A 24,089-nucleotide genomic window follows, 5' to 3' on the forward strand; every position below is an offset into this window, starting at 1 on the left:
CCAAAATTGATGATAGCTGGGAGCATACTAATTACATAGAGTTCATTGAAACTAGAAATTTGCAGGAAAGATGAGGGTAGTTAGCAAATAGAGGTCTTTTTTTCCCTTAGACATGTTTTGAAAACACATTTTTTTAAAAGATGTTGCCAAGTGCAAAATGTTAGATGCTACATTCTTAGCCTTGTATTAGTAAAGTAGCAAGAAATCAGTGAATATTTATAAGCTGTGGGTTTATTCATTTTAGAAATTATGTTTAAAGATATATGTTGTATATCTTTAAATTTTGTTTTTATATTTCTATCTACAACTTTGTAAAAATCCATAAGTATACATTCATATATGTTTATTTTTTAGTGATATGTTCCTTTTCTTTTCCTTCATTGTCTCTGTGCTTCCTCTTTTCTTTATCTCTACCCCCTATATACCTTGTAGGTGTTCATCTATATTTTTCTCCATGCTTTTATAATAATAATAAAATACATTTAGATGAATATGTATACACAAGCATTTGTAGAGGTTTAAAGAGGCATTATTTTGTTTTGCAAATAGAGAATCTTACATGCTTTACTCCATCTTTTATTACTCAAACTCATAAAAATCTCTGTAAGTCAGTTGGTATAGCTTTACTTCAATATCTTTTAATGAAAATTTAATATTCCCTAGTATAGATGCATCACCAGCAATCATTCAGTCATTTCTCCTATTAATATACATTTACTAAGTTAACAGTTTTGTATCTCTATGAATAACATAACATACAGACATACATATATACCCATGTACTTACATACAATTACATTTTAATGCTTTTATTTCTAAGGGAATTGCTGGAGAAAAAAAATTTTTTTTTTAATTTTAACAGGTTCTCCTAGATCACTTCCCAAAAAGTCTGCAATATAATTCACATTTCCACCACCAATGTAGAGATCGCCCTTTCCCTGCCAACAGTACCTTAAGATTTTTAAATTTCTGCCCATATGATAGGTATAAAATTGGATCATGTTATTGATTCAAACTGCATTTCTTTAACCTTTAGAGGTTAAAGATAAACCTTTAGAGATAAAGATAAACCTTTAGAGATAAAGATAAACTTTTAGAGGGTGTATCTTGTTTTTTGGCCATTTGGATTTGTTCTTTCGTGACTTTTGCCCATTTTTTTCTGTTGGGTGCTTATCCCTTTGTCAGTTTATAGTATCTCCTTATATGTTCTGTATATCAGTTATCTGTTTGTACTTTGAATCGTACATATTCCTTTCAAATGTATTCTTTCTCTCTTGATTTGTTTATTCTGTCCTTTACCATTTCTATAGCATCTGTATTTCTGTTTTAGTTAAGATTTCCTCATCCTTTAAATAGTACCTGTAGTTTTTAAGATTTATTTTTGCAAGATGTTTATTGTTTGGGTTTTTAAAGTCAAGTCTCTTATCTAACTAGAGTTTATTTTTGTGTATTGTGTAAGATGATGGCCAGCTTCCTTCAAATGGGTATTCAGTTGTGCCAACATTTAAGCCTTTTCCCACTCAATTAAAATGTTTATGGATTCTCTGTTCTAGGAATTTATCTATTTCTATGACAATATTATATTAATTTTATTACATCAGCATTAGACAATATGCAAATACACAATGGTGAAGATATGATTATAAGAAATTTGACCGTATGGAATTTGACTGCAGCAATTAAGAACTAAATTGCTTCTCAATATGGACTCTAATCAAAAGGGCTTTAATGAAGAGTCCAGTTAAGAGCCATCTATTAATAACTGCCCCAATGCCGTCAGATTAAACTTTGCATTTCTTAAAATATTGAAAAGATGAATGTATATACTATTTATCAAGAGCCACTTTTGAGGGGCTCCTGGGGGGCTCATTTGGTTAAGCAGCTGCTTTCGGCTCGGGTCATGACTCCAGGGTTCTGGGATCGAGCCCCACATCGGGCTCCCTGCTCAGTGGAGAGCCTGCTTCTCTCCCTCCCTCTGCCTGCCGCTCTGCTTACTTGTGCTCTAGCTCTATCTCTCTGTCAAATAAATAAATACAAATCTTAAAAAAAAAAAAAAAGAGCCACTTTTACACCAAGTGGTATGTTAGGGTTCTATCATTTTCCACATAGCAACTTTAGAAGATTAGATTTAGCTTTTTTTTACAGATGAGAAAATAGACACTTGTTCTAAGAGTTTAAGTTACTTGCCCAATATTATGTCACTATTATGACCAGGCTTTTTTCATTGTGACAGTATGAAATGTTTCATAAAAAGTACTTTGAAAACTAAAGGTATATACAAATTGACATGGTGGTTATATCATGATCATCATCTCATCATTAGTATCCCTGAGTTTTATTTAAAAACAATGCAGTAGCTAAAGCACAATAAAACAGCTAGCTATTTATAGCAAAGCGATTATAATTTTTTTAACCCCTTTCACCCATTTCTCCCATTCCCCTCACCCACCTCTGACAACCACCAATCTGTTCTCTGTATCTGTGAGCTGGGTTTTTAGGGGGGTTTGGTTTGGTTTGGTTTTTTGTTTGGTTTTGTTAAGATTCCCCATATAGGAGAGATCATATGGTATTTGTTTCTCTCTATCTGACTTATTTCACATAGTATAATCCCCTCATGGTCCATCCATACTGTTGCAAATGGCGAGATTTCATTCCTTTTTATGGCTGAATTATATTCCATTGTATATAACTCTGTTTTAATGAAAGAAGAGTATGTATATGTTTTTTCAAGATACGATGTATTAATAGACTGTTAAAAATTCTTTTCTTTCTTAACAAATCTCAATAATTGATTCTCTTAAACATTTTTAGAACAGAAGAAAGTTAAAGTAAAAAAGCCAAAACCCGAATTTCCTGTATATACGCCTTTAGAAAGTGCATATATTCAATCTTATGATCATGGAACTTCTATAGAAGAAATTGAGGAACAAATGGATGATTGGCTGGAAAACAGAAACAAAACACAGAAAAAGCAGGTAAATTTTTAAAAATTTATTTTAATTGAATAAAATAGAGAAAAGTACATAAAATATAAATACACAGCTCAGTGAATTGTCATAAGGTGAACCAAGTTAACTGTTGCCAAGATCAAGAAGATACAGAACATTGCCATTGGCCAGAAGCCTCCTCATTCTTCCTCCTGGTCTCTACCTTCCTTTTCTTCCACAAAGATAAAACTGTCCTGACTTCTAACATCATAGATTAGTTTTACATGCTGTTTGAAGTTTCTAAATGGAATCATCCTGTTTTAGTCCATTCAGGCTGCTATAACAAAAATATAATAGACTGGGTGGCTTAAACAACAAACATTTATTTCTCACAGTTCTGAAGACTGGGAAGTCCAAGATCAAGACGCCGGCAGATTCGGTGTCTGGTGAGGGCACTCTTCCTAATTCATAGACAGCAGTCTTCTCGCTGTGTCCTCACATGGCAGAAGAGGTGAGAGAGCTCTCTGGGGTCTCTTTTATAAGTGCACTAATCCCATTCATGAGGGCTCCACCCTCATGATCTAATCATCTCCCAAAGGCCCTACCTCCTAATATCATCACATTGGGGGTTAGGATTTCAACATATGATTTTGGGGGAACACAAACATTCAGTCCATAACACATTCCATGTGTACTCTTTTACATCTACTTTCCTCCATTTGGTATTATATTTGTAAGATTTGTCCATTGTGTGTAGAAGTAGGTTGTTCATTTTCATTAATGTGTAATAGTCCATTTAGAAATATAGAATTTTTTGTTGAAAATTGTGCTTTTTCCAGTTTTTGGCTACAATAAATAATTTTCATGTGAACATTACTTTAGTATGCATATGTGTAAATTTCTATTTTGAAGTTAAGTTGCAGTAAAGCTCAACTTTACTTCTAAACAGTTTTTAAAAATGTTTTTTATCAATTTATACTTCAGCAGCAGGATATGGAAATTCCAGTTACTCTACATTCTTGCCAACACTTGGTCAAGTCTTTTATATTTTAACCATTCTGGTAGGTATATAGTGATATCTAATTATGGTTTAATTTGCATATTCTTTGACCAATAAGATTGAATGAACAATTTTTCATATGTTTATTGGACCCTAATAATTTCCTATGTGAAGTCTTGTCAAGTATTTTTTTTTTTAATTGGGTTGCGAGTGTTTTCTCATACTGATTTGTGAAGAGTTCTTTATATATTTCATAAATAGATCTTCTACACCTATTTTATCCAACTCTGGCTTGCCCTTTCACTCTCTTAATGGTGTATTTTGATGACCAAAGTTACTAATTTTAATCATCATGCTTTTCCTTTCCTTTCCATATTTGATGTTTTTTGTGCTGTGTTTAAGAAATCTTTTCTTACCTCAAAGTCATAAAAATATTACTAAATCCTTCTATAAGCTTTAATGTTCTGTTTTTCACATTAAATCAATAGTCTGAAATTTCTTTTTGTGTTTGGGGTGAAGTAATGTTTAAGTGTAAAGTTTTTTCAAAAGTTTTCCAAACCAGTTGGCTCACTTAATGAAAATACTGCCTCTTACAGCTCTATAAATACCATCTTTATTTAAAACAAGTGTTCATAACTGTGTGGGTCTGTTTTCAGGCTTTCTACTTTGTTTCTCTTAGTCTTGTGCATCTTGTGCCAATACCTTACATCATAATTTGCTGTAGCTTTATAATAAGTACATGGTGCAATAACTCTCCAGCTCATTTTTCCTTCTTAAGATTACCACTTTATGTTTTCATATAAATTTTCAAAGTAGCTTGTCGTTTTCCACAAATTACTCAGCTGAAGTACTCAATTTAGAGTATATTGAATATATGTAGGTCAGTTTTGGAAGAATTAATACTGAGACAGCATTGATTCTAAAAACCACAAATCCATTCATTCACATCTAAAATATTTTTTGATATGTGTTACAACTTTTTGTGTACAAATATTGCATATTTTTTCCTTGGATTTATTCCTGGGTGTTTAGTGTTTTTAGATGACACCATAAATGATATTGCTTCTTAAATTTCACTTTCTATTTGGTATATACAAATATAATTGAATTTTGTATAATTGCCTTATATCCAGCAACCTTGCTAAACTTATTTTTCAGTTCTATTTATCTGTATATTATACATTTCTTTTGTACTAATTAGGATCTCTAATACATGTAGAATAGAAGTGATTATACCAAGTATCCTTGTTTCATTTTCAATCTCAAAAACTTCCAGCATTGAAAATTTGTATTTCATCATTGAAATTATTTCTTAAAATTTTATCATTTCATTATTAAATATGATGTATGTTGCCAGCTTTTTATAGAATTTTTTTAAAGATTTTATTTATTATTTATTTGACAGAGATCACAAATAGGCAGAGAGGCAGGCAGAGAGAGAGAGAGGAGGAAGCAGGCTCCCTGCTGAGCACAGAGCCCTATGCAGGGCTCGATCCCAGGACCCTGGGATCATGACCTGAGCCGACGGCAGAGGAGGCCCTAACCCACTGAGCCACCCAGGCAGCCATATAATTTTTTTATTGAGATATATTTCACATAACAAAATTCACCATTTAAAATTACATACATTTTAGTGGTTTTTAGTCTTTTCACTATGTTGTGCAACTACCTAATTTGAGAATATTTTCATCACACCAAAAAAAGTAAAATAACCCTCTACCTGTTAGCAGTAAGTTCCAATTCTCAACCTTCCGCTTCTATGACAACCACTGATCTACTTTCCGTCCCTGTGGATTTACCTATTATAGAAATTTCATGTCATTACAATCATGCAATATGTTTTCAAGGTTCATCCGTGCTGTAGCATTTAACAGTGATGATGGTGCAGTTTCTATTTCTTTATTCCTTTGTATGCGACATACTGTCTTTTTTTCCTTTGCTGGCCTTGTAATTTTTGTTGTTTTTATTGAAGACCAGATATTATGAATATTATAACTTTGCAACTCTAGAAACCAGATTCTCTCTCCTTTCTAGGTTTTATTGTTGTTATTTGGTCTAATTGTAGTTGTTTGTTTAGTGCTTTTTTTAACTAATTTTATGAAGTCTGTATTTTTTGTCATGTGTGGCCACTGAAATCTCTGTTTCATTAGCTTAGTGACAGAGTTTCCTTAAATGTCTAGAGCCCAAAATTCTTCCAGTCCTTGCAAAGTTTATGTGTATGTATTGGAGATGCCTTCCATATTCAACCTTGGTTATGGAAGGCTGTAAACCAACCCTGCCTTAGCCTTTACTTTGTGTTTCCAAAGATACTTAAGGTCATCAGTTAGTGAGAACTTTGTCATTTTCACGTCTTTTTTGAGCATGCTCACAGCACTGAGCATGCACATAGACTTCTAGATTCCCAGGGATGTCAGAGCATCCCATTCCTCAGCTTTCCTCCCCAGCTTTTTAGTTACTCTGTTGTTTTCCCAACTATTTTCTGTCACCTTGGTCAGCAGTGGCTAAGATATTAGCCTGTAAAAGTTTTCAGCAAATGCCTGTAGGGAAGCACCTTTAGAATTAGGCCAGTTTTGAATTAGGGAAAATAAAGACAAGCTTTCTGAACCCGTATTGCAGGGAACCACCAGACAGGTTAGGACAAATACTCATCATTCTTTGCAAATTAGCTCATTCTGCACCTGCCATGATTAGAAATCAGTTATTATTTTCAGAGGCAGTGATGAGCTATGGAATAGAAGATAGGACTGGGGTCCATTAAAGTGCCACAAAGTTTGTTGTGCTTTTTTTTAATTGAAGTATAATTGACATACAATGTAATATTAGTTTCAAGTGTACAACATACTGATTCAACATTTGTGTACATTATACTGTGCCCAGTAAGTCACCATCTGTCACCATACAACATTGTTACAGTATTATGGACTACATTCCTTTGCTGTGCTTTTATCTCTGTGACTTAATTATTTTATAACTGGAAGTTTGTACCTCTTAATCTCCTTCATCTATTTTGCCCATCCCCCAGCATCCCTTCCCTCAGTTTTTGTTTTTACAGTTTGTTTTCTGTATATAAGAGTCTGTTTGTTTTGGTTTTTAGATTACACATATAAGTGAAATCATATGGCATTGTTTTTCTCTGACTTATTTCACTAAGCATAATTCCCTTTAAGGCCATTCCTGTTGTCACAAATGGCAAGATCTCTTTCTTTTTTATGGTTAAGTAATATCTCATTGTGTGCATGTGTGTGTGTATTGTGTGTCCATCTATCAATGGACACTTAGCCATATCTTTGCCATTGTAAATAATGCTGCAGTAAACTGAGAGTGCATATATCTTTGAATTAGTATTTTCATTTCTTTGGGTAAATGCCCAGTACTAGAATTACTGGATTACATGGTATTTATATTTTTAATGTTTCAAGGAACCTCCATACTGTTTTCCATATCAACTGCACCAATTTACATTCCTACTAACAGTACACAAATGTTACCTTTTCTCCACATCTTCACTAACATTTGTTACTTCTTGTCTTTGTGGTACTAGCCATTTCTAACAGGTGAAAGATGATATCTCATTTGGTTTTGATTTGCATTTCCCTGATGAGGAGTGATATTGCCCTTCTTTTCATGTGTCCGTTGGCGATCTGCATGTCTTTCTCGGAAATAAGGTCTACTCAGGTCCTCTGTTTTTTCATTCTAATGTTGGGATTTTTTGGTGTTGTATAAGTTCTTTGTGTATTTTAATATTAACCCTCATGGGATATATCATTTGCAAATATCTTCTCCCATCCTGTGGGTTACCTTTTTGTTTTGTTGATGGTTTCCTTTGCAGTACAAAGCTATTTATTTTGGTGTCGTCCCAATAGTTTATTTTTCTTTTTGTTTCCCTTGCCTGAGGAGACATATTCATAAATATTTTGCTAAGGCCAATATCTAAGAGTACTGCCTGTGTTTTCTTTTAGGAGTTTCCTAGTTTCAGGTCTCATATTTAGGCCTTTAATCCATTTTGAGTTTACTTCTGTGTGTGGGATAAAAAAGTGGTCCACTTTCATTCTTTTATGGGTAGCTGTCCACTTTTCCCAGCATCATTTATTGAAGAGACTGTCTTTTCCTCATTGTATATTCTTGCATCTTTTGTCCTAAATTAATTGACTATATAAGTAGGGTTTATTTCTGGGTTCTCTATTTTGTTGATCTCTGTGTCTGTTTTTGTGCCAGTACCATATTGTTTTGAATACTGTAGCTTTGTAGTATAGTTTGAAATCTGGAATTGTGATACCTCCAGCTTTGCTCTTTCTCAAGATTGCTTTGGGTATTCAAGGTTTTTTTTGGTTGCATACAAATTTGATGATTATGCTAGTTCTCTGAAATATGCTGTTGGTGTTTGACGGGGATCGCATTTAATCTGTAGATTGCTTTTGATAGTATGGACATTTTAACAATATTAATCCTTCCAATCCATGAGCATGGTTTATCTTTCCATTTGTGTCATTTTCAGTTTCTTTTATGAATGTCTTATATTTTTCACAGTACAAGTCTTTTTCAGGACTGTGTTGAGTAAAAGAAGTGAGAGTAGACACCGTCATCCATGTTAAAGGAAGCACTTTCAGTTTTTCACTTTTGCGTGTGATGTTACCTATGGTTTTGTCCTACTTGATTGTGGTAAATTATTTTTTTAATGTATTGTTGAATGTGGCATGATAATATATATTGAGGATTTTAGCATCTATGTTCATCAGAGATATTGCCTTGTAGTTCTCTTTCTTTGTAGTGTCTTTGGTTTTGATATCACAGAATGTTGCGCATTCATAGAATGAATTTGGAACTTTTCCTTCCTCTTTTATTTTTTGGAAAGTCTGAGAAGAACAGTATGAACTCTTATTTAAATGTTTGTTAAAATTCACCTGTGAAACCATCTGGTCCTGGACTTTTGTTTATTGGGAGTTTTTTTTATTACTGATTCAGTTTCATTGCTGGTAATCCATCTGTTCAAATTTTCTATTAATTCATGATTCAGTTTTGGAAGATTCTGTGTTTCTAGGAATTTATCTATTTCTTCTATGTTGTCCAATTTGTTGGCGTATGATTTTGCATAATATTCTTTATAATTCTTTGTATTTCTGTGGTGTCAGTTGTTATTTATTTTCCTTTATTTCTGATTCTACTTATTTGAGTCCCCTCTTTATTTCTGATGAGTCTGACTAAAATTCTATCAATTTTGTTCATCTTTTCAAAGAACCAGCTTTTGGTTTCATTGAGCTTTTCTATTGTTGTGCGGGGGGTAGGTTCTATCTTCTGTCTCATTTATCTGCTCCAGTCTTTATTATTTCTTTCCTTGTTCTGGCTTTGACTTTTGTTGGTTCTTCTTTTCTCCTTCCTATACCTATAGGGTTAAACTCTTTGAGATTTTTCTTGTTTCTTTTTTTTTATTAAGTATTTCACTTTAATTCCAGTATAGTTAACATACAGTGTTATATTCGTTTCAGGTATACAATATAGTGATTCAACAATTTTATACATTACTCAGTGTTCATCATGATAGGTGTACTCTTTAATGCCTATCACCTATTTTACCCACTCCTCCCTCTACCTTCCCTCTGGTAACCGTTAGTTTGTTCTCTATAGAGTCTGTCTCTTGGTTTGTCTCTCTCTCTTTTTTCTTCCATTATTCCTTTGTTTTTCTTAAATTCTCCATGTGAATGAAGGGATTTTTCTTGTTTCTTGAGGTAGGCAGGTATTGCTGTAAACTTCTCCTTTGGAACTTTTTTAACTGTATCTCAAAGATTTTGAACTGTTGTGGTTTTGTTTTCATTTGTCTCCATGTATTTTTTAATATTGTCTTTGATTTTTTCATTGACAAGTCGATTATTTAGTAGCATGTTTTTCCCATCTCCACACATTTGTGTTTTTTCCAGTTTTTTTTTTCCTGTAATGGATTTCTAGTTTTATACTGTTGTGGTCAGAAAAAGTAATTGTGGGAAGCCTGGGTGACTCAGTCAGTTGAGCACCCAGCTCTTGATTTGGGCTCAGGTCATGATCTCAGGGATGTGAGATTGAGCTCTGCACCAGGTTCCACACTCAGCATGGAGTCTGCTTGAGATTCTCTCTCTCCCTCTCCCTCTCCCCCTCCCCCTACTCATACACACACACACTCTCTCTCAAATAAATCTTTAAAAAAAAAAAAAAGAATAGATAATTGATATGATTTCAGTCTTCTTAAACTTATTGAGATTTGTGGTTAATATATTTTCTATCTGGGAAAATGTTTCATGTGTACTTGAAAAGTATGTGTATTCTTCTGTTTTGGGATGGAATGTTCTGTATGTATGTTAAGTCTGTCTGTTTTAATGTGTTGTTCAAAGCCACTGTTTCCTTCTGTTGATTTTCTGTCTGAATGATGTATCCATTGATGTAAGTAGAGTGTTAACTATTATTGTATTACTACTATTATTGCATTACTATCAATTTCTCCTTTTATGTTTGTTAATATTTGTTTTAGGTATTTAGATGCTCATATATAGGGTGCATCCTCTTACTGGATTGATTCTTTTATCATTATTTAGTGCCATTCTTTGTCTCTTACTGCGGTCTTTGTTTTAAACTTTATTTTGTTTGATACAAGCATTGCTGCCCCAGCTTTTTTCTCACTTCCATTTGCGTGGTCCCTTCACTTTCAATCTATGTGTATCTTTAAGTTTGAAGTGAGTCTCTTGTAGACAGCATGTAGTTGATTTTTGTTTTTTTATCCTTACAGTCATTCCTAGGTCTTATTGGAATATTTAGTCCATTTACATTTAAAGTAATTATTTATAAGTCCTTCTCTGTTCCTTTCTTCTTCTTTAGCTCTCTTCCTTGCGATTTGATAACTTTCTTTAGCATTATAATTGGATTCTTTTCCTTTACTTTATGTATCTTATGAGTTTTTGATTTCTGTTTACCATTGGATTTATATATAGTATCTTATATGTATTGCAATGTATGTTAAATTGATGGTATCTTAAGTTTGGACATGTTCACTAAATTTTTATACCTCCTTCCACATTTTATGTATCAATGTCCTATTTTACATATTTTTGTGTATCTCTTGATTAGTTTTTGTAGATACAGTTGATTTATTGGTTTTGTATTTTAACCTCCACATTGGCTTTATAAATTATTGACCTATTATCTTTACTATATTTACTATTACTATTGCTATTGCTGTATGCTATCACTATATTTGTTTATAAATTGTATATTATATTTGTATATAGTATATAAAAATATATTTGCTATTACTATTGCTATTGCTATATGCTATTACTAATATTACTATTTTACTATATTTGCTTTTACCTGTGAAATTTTTTCCTTTCATAATTTTGTTCTAGTTTTGGCCTTTTCTTTCCATTTAAAGAATTTCCGTTAACATTTCTTTAAAGGTTTGTTTAGTGGTGATGAACTTTAACTTCTGTTTGGAAACTATCTTTCCTTCTATTGTGAATGATAACCAGGCATGGTAGAGTATTCTTGGTTGTAGGTTTTTTAATTTTCAACACTTTGAATATATCATACCACTTTCCTATGGCCTGCAAAATTTCTACTGAAAAATTAGTTGATAGTCTTATAGATTTGGTTTATTTTGTGTTTCGTTTTGTTTTGTTTTATTTTGTGTGTAACTCTTTTCTTTTATTGCTTTTTAAATTCCCTCTTTAGCATTACTCTTTGCCGTTTTCATTATATGTCTTGGTGTGGACCTTCTTGGGTTCATTTTGCTATGGTGTTTGTGCTTTCCAGACCTAGACAGCTTGTTCCCTTCCCAGATTAGGGAATTTTTCAACTATTATTTCTGTAAATATGTTTTCTGCCCTCTTTTCTTTCTCCTCTCCTGGGATCCTTATAATATGAATGTTATTCTGCTTGATGATATTGCAAAGTTCCCTTAAGCTATTTTTATTATTCATTTTTTCTTTTTCCTGCTCATCTTTGTTGCTTTCTATTACCTTGACTTCCAGATCAATGATCCATTCTATATTCTCTAATCTTTTTTTCTGGAGAGGGAGATGGGGGAGGGACCAAGGGAGAAGGACTCAAGCAGACTCCACACCCAGTGTGGAACCTGATAAGGGGCTTGATCTCACAATCCTGAGATCATGACCTGAGCCAGAATCAAGAGTCAGATGCTTAACCAACTGAACGACCCAGGCATCCTCTAATCTGTTGTTGATTCTCTGTAGTGAGTTTTTTATTTCAGTTATTGAATTCTTAAGCTCTGACTGGTTCTTTTTAATATTTTCTATCTCTTTGTCAAAGTTCTCACTGAGTACATCCACTCTTTAATCAAGTCCAGTGAGTATCTTTATGTACATAACATTAAGTTCTATATTAGAAAGTTTGCTTTTCTTATCAAGAATCAGCTGATTTCGGGGCACCTAAGTAGCTAAACCTCTGAGTCTTGATTTCTTTTCAGGTCAAGATCTCAGGTCCTGAGATCAAGTCCCACATTGGGCTCTGTGCTCAGTGGGCCGTCTGGTTGAGATTCTCTCTTTCTCTCTCAAATAAATAATGTTTTTAATTTATTTATTTAATTTTTTTTTAAGAATCAGCTGGTTTTCTTGAAATGGTCCTGCAAGCTTTTGGCTAATTTCCAGAGTTCAGAAAAAATTGATTCTTAATAGTTTTTGCCCATTTTTTCTTGCTTTTATGGAGAGACAGAATTTGGAGTTCCTTATTTTGCCATTTTCATTGACAAAATTATAAGTTTTTTAAAAATCAAGTATATTCTCTTCCTAGTTTTGCTGAGATTCTTTAAAAATGAATATTATCAAATGTTATCTTTAAAAATGAATATTATCAAATGTTATCAAATACCTTTTTCTGTGATTAAGGTGGTCATGTGATTTTCTTACCTTTGTTAATGAGATGATTTATATTGATTGATTTTCTAATATTAAACCACCTTGCTTTCCTAGAATAAACCCATTTTGTTGTTTTGATTTGACAGTACTTTGTTTAGGATTTTTGTTTTTATGTTTAAAAGAGAGATATTGGCAATATGAGAAAGAGTGACATTTCTTATCTTTGCTAGGTTTGATGTTAATCATGCTGGTCTTATAAATATGAAATGCTTCTTCTTTTTTTAAACTTTCTATTTGAAATAATTTCAGATTCATGGGAAGTTGTATAGACAGTAGAGAGTTCTTATTTACCTTTTATCCATTTTCCCCTAATGGTTATATCTTCTGTACCTACACTTTAATACCAAAACCAGGAAATTGACATTAGTGTGTGTTTACATATGTTTACTTGTATGCCATTTATCACATATATAGATTTATATATATAAAGATATAAAACTATTCAAGATACCGAACACAAAGGTAACTCTCATTCTTCTTTTTTTTTTTTTAAAGATTTTATTTATTTATTTGACAGACAGAGATCACAAGTAGGCAGAGAAGCAGGCAGAGAGAGAGGGGGAAGCAGGCTCCTTGCTGAGCAGAGAGCCAGATGCAGGGCTCGATCCCAGGACCCTGAGACCGTGACCTGAGCTGAAGGCAGAGGCTTAACCCACTGAGCCACCCAGGCGCCCCATCTCATTCTTTTTTATATCACACCCATCCCCCCTGGTTTTTGGATTTAAAATATTTAACTACATTTCTCTTGGGTACCAAGAAGTGGAGTTGCCAGGTCATCTGGTAGTTCTAAGTTTAACATTCAGAGGAACTACCAAACTGTTTTCCAGAGCAGCTGCACCATAGTATATTCCTACCAGCAATATATGAAAGATGCAGTTATTTTCATACTCACCAGCATTTAGTGTTTTCACTATTTTTTAACTATACTAATGTGTAGTGATATCTCATCATGATTTTAATTATGTTTTCCTTAATGATTTTTTATGTTGAACATCTTTTTGCTCATTTGTTGTCTGTATATCCTCTTAGAGTGAAATCTTTATGTATTTTGCCTATTTTCTAATTCTGTTGATTGCTTTTTTGTAATTACAGTTTGAAAGTTCATTATATATTCTTAATATATCCTTTATCAGAAATCTGGTTAGAAATATTTTCTCCTAGTCTGTAACTTTTCTTCTCATCTTCTTTACAGTATCTTTGGCAGAGCAAAATGAATTCTGTTACACTGAAAAGAAATTAAATATTAAAAAAAATGAGAAAAAAAAGAAATAAAAAGTTTTTAATTTGGATAAAGTCTAGTTTATTATTTTTGTCCTTTTATTTGTTGTGCTTTGGTGTCATGCTCAAAAACTTTTTACCATGCCATTGGTTCCAAAGAGCTTTCTCTTGAATTTTATTCTAAAAGTTTTTTATTGCTGTAATTTACATTAAATATATGATCCACTTTTTAATATCTGGTATGAAATTTAGGCAAAGGTTCTTTTTTCTTTTTTAATGTTTAATCCAGTCACTTCACCAGTTGTTTAAAAGAATATCCTTTGTTCTTTATTTTTAATTCCTGGAAGGGCTACATATAATTGGAATTATTCCTCCCATAAATATTTAGAAGAAATCACTCATAAAGCCAAATGGGGATTCTCGCAGGGATGATTTTTGAGATCCAGTTTCTTTAATACTTACATAATCATTCAGGTTCATATTTCTTGTTGTGTCAGCTTAAGGTATATTTTTCCCTAGAATTTGTCAATTTGTTTAAATTATGAAATTTATCACCATAAAGTTTGTTTATTTACTGTTTATAGCAGCTCTGTCCAATTGAACTCTTTGCAATTATATGTTCAATGTCTATGCTGTTCAGGATGGTATATGGCTTTTGAACACTTGAAATTTTGCTGGTGGGACTAAGGAACTGGATTTCATTATTAATTTCATTAATTCCATTATTAATTTCATTACAATTATAAATAACTTATATTTTATTTAATAGCTTCACAACAGTATTAGCACACATCTGTATGGTCTATAATAATTTTCTCCTTTTCTTTGCTCATATTAGGTATTTGTGTGTTCTTGGTGTCTTTCATTATTCTTTTCAGGTTATTAAGTTAATAGTCTTTTCGAATACCATCTTCGTTTTTTGGTGTGTTTTTTTTTTAAGATTTTTTTATTTATTTGACAGAGATCACAAGTAGGCAGTGAGAGAAGCAGAGAGAGAGAGGGAAGCAGGCTCCACGCCGAGCAGAGAGCCCGATGTGGGGCTCTATCCCAGGACCCTGAGATCATGACCTGAGCCGTAGACAGAGGCTTTAACCCACTGAGCCACCCAGGCACCCCCCCATCTTCGCTTTTTATGTCTCTATATTTTATGCCTATTTTCTGTGTCACGATTATTGCTCTTTTATTATTTCTTTCATTCTACTTTCTTTGATTTTTTTTATGCTTAACTAGCCTCTAAAGACAGAGAGTTAACATACTGATTTCCAATCTTTCTTATAATATATGCATTAAAGGCTATAAATGTCCCTCAGAGATGGCTTTAGGTAGAAAGCCACAAGTTTTAATATTTTGTATTTTCAGTTATCATTCAGTTAAAACTATTTCTAACTCTCATTGTGATTGCCTTGTGAACTATGGACTCTTTAGGAATATATTTCCTCATTTACAAACATATGAAAATGTTCTAGTTATCATTTTGTTATTAATTTCCTGCTTATTTGCTTTGTGATGAGAAAAGATTCCGATTTCAGTCCTTTATGTTGAGACTTGCTTTATGGACTACCTGTGGTCAATTATTATAAATACTCAGTAAATCCAGAAAGAGTTGTGTAGTTGTGGATAAGTATTCTATATATGTTAGTTAATGTTTGTTAATTATGTTTTAAAATCATTTGATCATTATTGGGTTTTATTATGCTTGTTTAGCCAATGATAGTGAGAAATGTGCTGAAATCTTCAAATGAGATTGTTCATTTGTCAGTTTTTCCTTATAGCTCTGTCAGATTTTGCTTTATATATATTGAAGCTATTGTTGCCTTTGAATTTTGAATAGTTATATCTTCTTGATAAATCAACCCTTTTACCATATGAGGTATTTCAGCTTTTCTCTAGTAATGCTTTTTTAATTATCAAATTTTCCTTGTCTAATGTTAATATAGCTATACTAGCTTTTTCTGCTTTATGTTTGCAAGGTACATATTTTTTTCCGTCCTGTTACACTTTTGTTTCCTTATACATTAGATATGCCCCTTATTTTTAAAAAATATTTATTTATTTAAGTAATCTCTATACCCAAGATGAGGCTCAAACTCACTACCCCAAGCTCAGGAGTCACAAGCTCCTTGTGTTGAGCCAGCTAGGCTTCCCATGCCCCCTATTATTGTGAAATTTTAAAAATCTAGCCTAACATCTTTGAAGCATTTATTTCATTTTTTATTTAATAAAATCACTGAACTCTTGGAATTTAAATCTGCCATCTTACTATTTGTTTTTTATATGTCCTTCCTAGTTTATGTTCTTTTTCTCTCTCAAATCTTGACTTTAGGATTGTTGGACTAATTTTTAGTATTCCATTCGCCCTCCATATTCTAAGTTCTTTTTTCTCCTCTTTTCTTTTGTGTTGGTTGATAATTTTTTACATTCTGTCCTTTTTAACAGCTTTATTATTGATATGCAAATGACATAAACTGCACATATTTAAAGTGTTCTGTTTCATCCTTTTTATGATATATATTTACCTGTGAAACCATCATCAGAACCAAGATATTTAACAGATCTATCACCCCCAAAGTTTCATTCATGCCCCTTTATAATCTGTCATTCTCAACCCTACATCTGTCTCCTGGCAACCTGTCTCTACTTTCTCTTACTGTAGATTAGTTTGCATAATCTAACACGCATATGGAAGCATATGGTATGTACTTTATTTTGCCTGACTTCTTTCTGTAAGCATAATGTTTAGATTTAACCACGTTTCTTTGTGTTTCAGTGGTTTGTCCTTTTTAGTGCTGAATATTCTATTACATAGATATGCTACAGTTGGGACTTTTTTTTAAATCTCTTCAGTTGATGGACATTTGAGTTGTTTCTAGTTTATGCCACTATAAATAAACCTGTGATGGGGCACCTGGGTGGCTCAGTCACTTGAGCATCTGACTCTTGATTTTGGATCAGATCATGATCTCAGGGTTGTGAGATGGCACCATGTCTGGCTCTGTACTGGGCTCTACACCTAGCTTAGCATTCTCTCTCTCCCTCTTCTGCTCCTCTCCCCCACCTGCACATGCACACTTTCTCTGAAAACAAACAAACAAACAAACAAACAAACCTATTGTGAAGAATCCTGTATAAGTCTTTGTGTGGACATATGCTTATATTTCTCCTCCATATATGCCTTGTGGTGGAATGACTGGAATATGAGATGAGGGTCTATTTAAATATTTAAGAAGCTGCCAAACTGTTCAGCAGGTGGCTGTTCAACTTTATATTCCTACAGGAAATGTGTGAGAGTTGCAGTTGTTCCACATCCTCGCCAAACCTTGCTATCATCATTCTTTTTCATTTTAGTCCTCTACAGTCTCATGGTGATTTAATTTGCAGTTCCCAAATGATTATTAATGCCGAGCACCTTTTCATGTATTTATTTTCCATTCAAATATCTTTTTTTGTAAAGTGGCTGTTCAAATCAATTGCCCATGTTTGTCATATTATTGAGTTTGAAGTTCTTTACATATTTTGGCAACAAGTCCTATGTCACCTCTATGTTCTGCCAGTATCTTCTGCCAGTTCCTGACTTGCTTTTATTTTAGTAATGGTGTCTTTTGAAAAGCAAACGTTTTTAATTCAGATTTTCAGTTTATCCAGTCTTTTTCTTTTATACTAACTTGCTTTTATGAACTAATTTAGAAATCTTTATCAAACCCAAAGTCTCTAAGAGTTTCTCCAATGTTTCCATCCAGGAGTTCTATAGTTCTAGCATTTGTATTTAGGTCTACAATCCTTTTTAAGTTAATTTTTGGTATTGTGTAGGGTAAGGGTTGAGTTTCATACTTTTTCTTAATGTGTGGTAGCACCATTTGTTAAAATGTTATCCTTTCCCCATTGGATCTTCATTGGAAATCAGTTCTGTTGGCCTTTCTATTCTGTTATATTAAATTGTATGTCTGTATTCACACCCGTATAGTTTCATCTTGATTACGTTAGGTATATAAGTCTTGAGATCAAATATTGTAAATCCTCCAACTTTTGTTCTTTTTTTCAAAATTGTATTGGCTTTTCTAGTTTCTTTTACTTTCCATAAAATTTAAATCAAGTTGTCACTCTGTACCAAAAAAATCTGAACTTTTTATTAGAATTGCATTAAATCTGTAGGTCAATTTGGGGAGAAATGACATTTTAGCAATAGTGAGTCCGTTGATCTGTGAACATAGAATATCTCTCATTTTATTAAAGTATTTGCTAATTTCTCTTGGAACATCTTTTGTCAAATTTATACCTAAGTATTTCATACTAACAATATCAATATTTATACCAACAGTATTTCAAATATTGTTGATACTCTTCTAAATTGACTTTAATTTCAATTTCTGATGGTCTTTATGAGTATATAGAAATATAGTTGATTTTTATATATTGATTGACCTTTTATCCTGAAACTTTGCTAAATTCACTTATGTCTTAGTATTAATTTATTTATTTATTTATTCATTTTTTATACACTCCTTGTTATTTTTCTACATAGGTGATTATGTTGTCTACAAATAAGATGGTTATGCTTCTTCCTTTCTGACATTGAGGCCTTAAAATCTTCCTTGTTGCCTTTTTGGTTGGATAAGACCTCCAGTTTTAAATGATGAGAGAAGATACCTTTGTTTCCTTCTTGCTCTTAGAAAGTTTTTAAGAATGATGTTCTAGGCTTTTAACAAGTGCTCATCATTAAAATGAGGAATGAGGAATGTCCCTTCTATTTCTAGTTTTTTGATAGTTTTAATTGTAAATAGATGTTAGATTTTGTCAGAAACTTTTTCTGCATCAAATAGGATAGTTAAAATGTCCTTTCTCTTTTGTGTGGTAATACAGTGAATTTTACTGATTTTTTAAAAAAATGTTAAACCAGCCTTACATTACAGGGATAAACCCCAATTTGTCTAAGTATTATTATTTTTATGTATTGTGGATATGTACAAGAATTTTTTTTTTTTTAAGTAGGCTCCATGCCCAGGATGGAGTCCAATTTGGTGAATGCATGACCTTGAATTGAAGACATGAGCTGAAATCAAGATTATTATAACCAACTAAACCACCTAGGTACTCCTCTTATGAGAATATTTAAAAATTATGACTATGTTCATGAGGGCTATTGGCCTATAATTTTTTTTCTTTTCTTTTCACTGTTCCAGAATTCATTATTTATGCACCACACTCAGTGCTCCATGCAATGCATGCCCTCCATAATACCCATCACCAGGCTCACCCAACCTCCCAGCCCTCCTCTCCTCCTAAACCCTCAGTTTGTTTCTCAGAGTCTTAATGTTATTTTATTTTAATATTTGTGTCTGCTTTTCATATCAGGTATATTAACCTAATAGAATGCACTGGGAGCTGTTCTTTTCCTATTCTCTTTTCTACAAGCATTTATGTCGATTTCATCTCTCCTCTATTAAATGAGCCAGTAGTTTGTGTCTTTGAAGGGATTTGACCATTCCCCCTGTTATTGAGTGTACTGGCATAAGTTCTTTGTCATATTCCTTTTTTATCATTTTAATATCTGTAGTAGTGGATGAGAGAGGATATCTCGAGTGATGTCTTTTGTTTCTAATTTGTGTCCTCTGTTTTATTTCTGGTCAGAGTCCTCAAAAGTACATGCATTTTACTGATTTTCTTTAAAACTCACCTTTCGAGATTTACTGATTTTCTTTGTTGTTTTTCACTTTTCTATTTCATTGATTTCTACTCTTTAATTTCTTTTTCCTGTCTCCGAATTTTTTTGGTTTAATTTGCTCTTTTTCTAGTTTCTTGAGGTGGAAGCTTAGGTCATTGATTTGAGAACTTTCTTCTTTTCTAAGTGTTATTGCTATAAATTTCTTCTGAACACTATTTAATTTAAATGTAATTTTATATATTTATATTACATTTTGGCTGTATCCCACAAATTTAGGTATCATGTTTCATTTTTTTATTCAGTTCAAAGTAGTCTGATTTCTTTTTTTATTTCATTTGTGACTCATATTTAGTTACTGTGTTGATGAGTATTTTCCATAGATCCTTCTGTTACTGCCTTCTTTTCGTATATAGTTTTTTCTTAATTTAAGTATTACAGTTTTTAAAATCTTGGGTGAGCATTTAATTCATTTGTATTTAGTATTATTATTGACATTTTGGGATTTAAATTTATTATCTCAGTGTTTGCCTTCTATTTGTCCTTGTTTCATCAGGGTTTTTTTGTTGTTCTTTTCTCTCTTGCTTTCTTTCGGATTTTTTAATTTTTTAATTTTTTTATAAACATATAATGTATTATTAGCCCCAGGGGTACAGGTCTGTGAATCGCCAGGTTTACACACTTCACAGCATTCACCATAGCACATAACCTCCCCAATGTCCATGACCCAACCACCCTCTCCTTACCCCCCTACCCCCGGCCCCCCTCAGTTTGTTTTGTGAGATTAAGAGTCTCTTATGGTTTGTCTCCCTCCCGATCCCATCTTGTTTCATTTATTTTTTTCTACCCCCCAAGTCCCCCACATTGCATCTCCACTTCCTCATATCAAGGAGATCATATGTTAGTAGTCTTTCTCCAGTTGACTTATTTCGCTAAGCATAATACCCTCTAGTTCAATCCACGTCATCACAAATGGCAAGAGTTCATTTCTTTTGGTGGCTGCATAGTATTCCATTGTATATATAAATACAGCATCTTCTTTATCCATTCATCTGTTGATGGACATCTAGGTTCTTTCCATAGTTTGGCTATTGTGTACATTGCTGCTATAAACATTTGGGTGCATGTGCCCCTTCGGATCACTACGTTTGTATCTTTAGGGTAAATACCCAGTAGTGCAATTGCTGGGTCGTAAGGTACCTCTATTTTCAACTTTTTGAGGAACCTCCATGCTGTTTTCCAGAGTGGTTGCACCAGCTTGCTTTCCTACCAGCAGTGTAGGAGGGTTCCCCTTTCTCTGCATCCTCGCCAGCATCTGTCATTTCCTGACTTGTTAATTTTAGCCATTCTGATTGGTGTGAGGTGGTATCTCATTGTGGTTTTGATTTGTATTTCCCTGATGCCGAGTGATGTGGAGCCCTTTTTCATGTGTCTGTTGGCGATCTGGATGTCTTCTTTGCAGAAATGTCTGTTCATATCCTCTGCCCATTTCTTGATTGGATTATTTGTTCTTTGGGTGTTGAGTTTGCTAAGCTCTTTATAGATTTGGGATACTAGCCCTTTATCTGATAATGTCGTTTGCAAATATCTTCTCCCATTCTGTCAGTTGTCTTTTGATTTTGTTAACTGTTTCCTTTGCTGTGCAAAAGCTTTTGATCTTGATGAAATCCCAGTAGTTCATTTTTGCCCTTGCTTCCCTTGCCTTTGGCAGTGTTCCTAGGAAGAAATTGCTGAGGTTGAAGAGGTTGCTGCCTGTGTTCTCCTCAAGAATTTTGATGGACTCCTTTCTTACATTGAGGTCCTTCATCCATTTTGAGTCTATTTTCATGTGTGGTGTAAGGAAATGATCCAATTTCATTTTTCTGCATGTGGCTGTCCAATTTTCCCAACACCATTTGTTGAAGAGGCTGTCTTTTTTCCATTGGACATTCTTTCCTGCTTTGTCGAAGATTAGTTGACCATAGAGTTGAGGATCTATTTCTGGGCTCTCTATTCTGTTCCATTGATCTATGTGTCTGTTTTTGTGCCAGTACCATACTGTCTTGATGACAGCTTTGTAATAGAGCTTGAAGTCCGGAATTGTGATGCCACCAACTTTGGCTTTCTTTTTCAATATTCCTTTGGCTATTCGAGGTCTTTTCTGGTTCCATATAAATTTTAGAATTATTTGTTCCATTTCTTTGAAAAAAATGGATGGGATTTTGATAAGGATTGCATTAAATGTGTAGATTGCTTTAGGTAGCATAGACATTTTCACAATATTTGTTCTTCCAATCCAGGAGCATGGAACATTTATCAATTTCTTTGTGTCTTCCTCAATTTCTCTCATGAGTACTTTACAGTTTTCTGAATATAGATTCTTAGCCTCTTTGGTTAGGTTGATTCCTAGGTATCTTATGGTTTTGGGTGCAGTTGTAAATGGGATTGACTCCTTAATTTCTCTTTCTTCTGTCTTGTTGTTGGTGCAAAGAAATGCAACTGTTTCTGTGCATTGATTTTATATCCTGACAGTTTACTGAATTCCTATACAAGTTCTAGCAGATTTGGAGTGGAGTCTTTTGGGTTTTCCACATATATATCATGTCATCTGCAAAGAGTGATAGTTTGACTTCTTCTTTAATGATTTGGATGCCTTTAATTTCTTTTTGTTGTCTGATTGCTGAGGCTAGGACTTCTAGTACTATGTTGAATAACAGTGGTGATAATGGACATCCCTGCCGTGTTCCTGACCTTAGCAGAAAAGCTTTCAGTTTTTCTCCATTGAGAATGATATTTGCGGTGGGTTTTTCATAGATGGCTTTGATAATATTGAGGTATGTGCCCTCTATCCTTACACTTTGAAGAGTTTTGATCAAGAAAGGATGCTGTATTTTGTCAAATGCTTTTTCAGCATCTATTAAGAGTATCATATGGCTCTTATTCTTTCTTTTATTAATGTATTGTATCACATTGATTGATTTGCAGATGTTGAACCAACCTTGCAGCCCTGGAATAAATCCCACTTGGTCGTGGTGAATAATCCTTTTAATGTACTGTTGGATCCTATTGGATAGTATTTTGGTGAGAGTTTTCGCATCTGTGTTCATCAAGGATACTGGTCTGTAATTCTCTTTTTTGATGGGATCCTTGTCTGGTTTGGGGATCAAGGTGATGTTGGCCTCATAAAATGAGTTTGGAAGTTTTCCTTCCATTTCTATTTTTTGGAACAGTTTCAGGAGAATAGGAATTAATTCTTCTTTAAATGTTTGGTAGAATTCCCCTGAGAAGCCCTCTGGCCCTGGGCTTTTTTTGTTTGGAGATTTTTGATGACTGTTTCAATCTCCTTATTGGTTATGGGTCTGTTCAGGTTTTCTATTTCTTCCTGGTTCAGTTGTGGTAGTTTATATGTCTCTAGGAATGCATCCATTTCTTCCAGATTGTCAAATTGGTTGGCGTAGAGTTGCTCATAGTATGTTCTTATAATTGTTTGTATTTCTTTGGTGTTGGTTGTGATCTCTCCTCTTTCATTCATGATTTTATTTATTTGGGTCCTTTCTCTTTTCTTTTTGATAAGTCTGGCCAGGGGTTTGTCAGTCTTATTAATTCTTTCAAAGAACCAGCTCCTAGTTTCGTTGATTTGTTCTATTGTTTTTTTGGCTTCTATTTCATTGATTTCTGCTCTGATCTTTATGATTTCTCTTCTCCTGCTCGGTTTAGGTTTTCTTTGTTGTTCTTTCTCCAGCTCCTTTAGGTGTAGGGTTAGGTTGTGTATTTGAGACCTTACTTGTTTCTTGAGAAAGGCTTGTATCGCTATATATTTTCCTCTCAGGACTGCCTTTGCTGTGTCCCACAGATTTTGAACCATTGTGTTTTCATTATCATTTGTTTCCATGAATTTTTTCAATTCTTCTTCAATTTCCTGGTTGACCCATTCATTCTTTAGAAGGATGCTATTTAGTCTCTGTGTATTTGGGTTCTTTCCAAATTTCCTCTTGTGATTGAGTTCTAGCTTCAGAACATTATAGTCTGAAAATATGCAGAGTATGATCCCAATCTTCTGATACTGGTTGAGACCTGATTTATGGCCCAGGATGTGATCTATTCTGGAGAATGTTCCATGTGCACTAGAGAAGAATGTGTATTCTGTTGCTTTGGGATGGAATGTTCTGAATATATCTGTGATGTCCATCTGGTCCAGTGTGTCATTTAAGGCCTTTATTTCCTTGTTGAGCTTTTGCTTGGATGATCTGTCCATTTCAGTGAGGGCAGTGTTAAAGTCCCCTACTATTATTGTATTATTGTCGATGTGTTTCTTTGATTTTGTTATTAACTGGTTTATATAGTTATTTGTTATTTGTTATTAATTGGTATATATATATATATATATATATATATATATATATATATATATATAT

The 24,089-nt window shown here is 33.4% G+C and overlaps 1 protein-coding gene across 1 annotated transcript in view; it reads left to right on the forward strand.

Annotated features, from left to right (window-relative positions):
* Positions 1–24,089, forward strand: part of DNAJC1 (DnaJ heat shock protein family (Hsp40) member C1) — a 215,946-nt gene that overhangs the window by 98,732 nt on the left and 93,125 nt on the right. Inside the window, exon 8 of the mRNA XM_032880835.1 lies at positions 2,812–2,975. Within this exon, the coding sequence (XP_032736726.1) occupies positions 2,812–2,975 (164 nt within the window). The remainder of the gene's footprint in view (positions 1–2,811; positions 2,976–24,089) is intronic.

Source organism: Lontra canadensis, unplaced genomic scaffold (assembly GCF_010015895.1).
Source record: "Lontra canadensis isolate GAN:19392208 unplaced genomic scaffold, GSC_riverotter_1.0 scaffold72, whole genome shotgun sequence".
NCBI lineage: Eukaryota > Metazoa > Chordata > Mammalia > Carnivora > Mustelidae > Lontra > Lontra canadensis.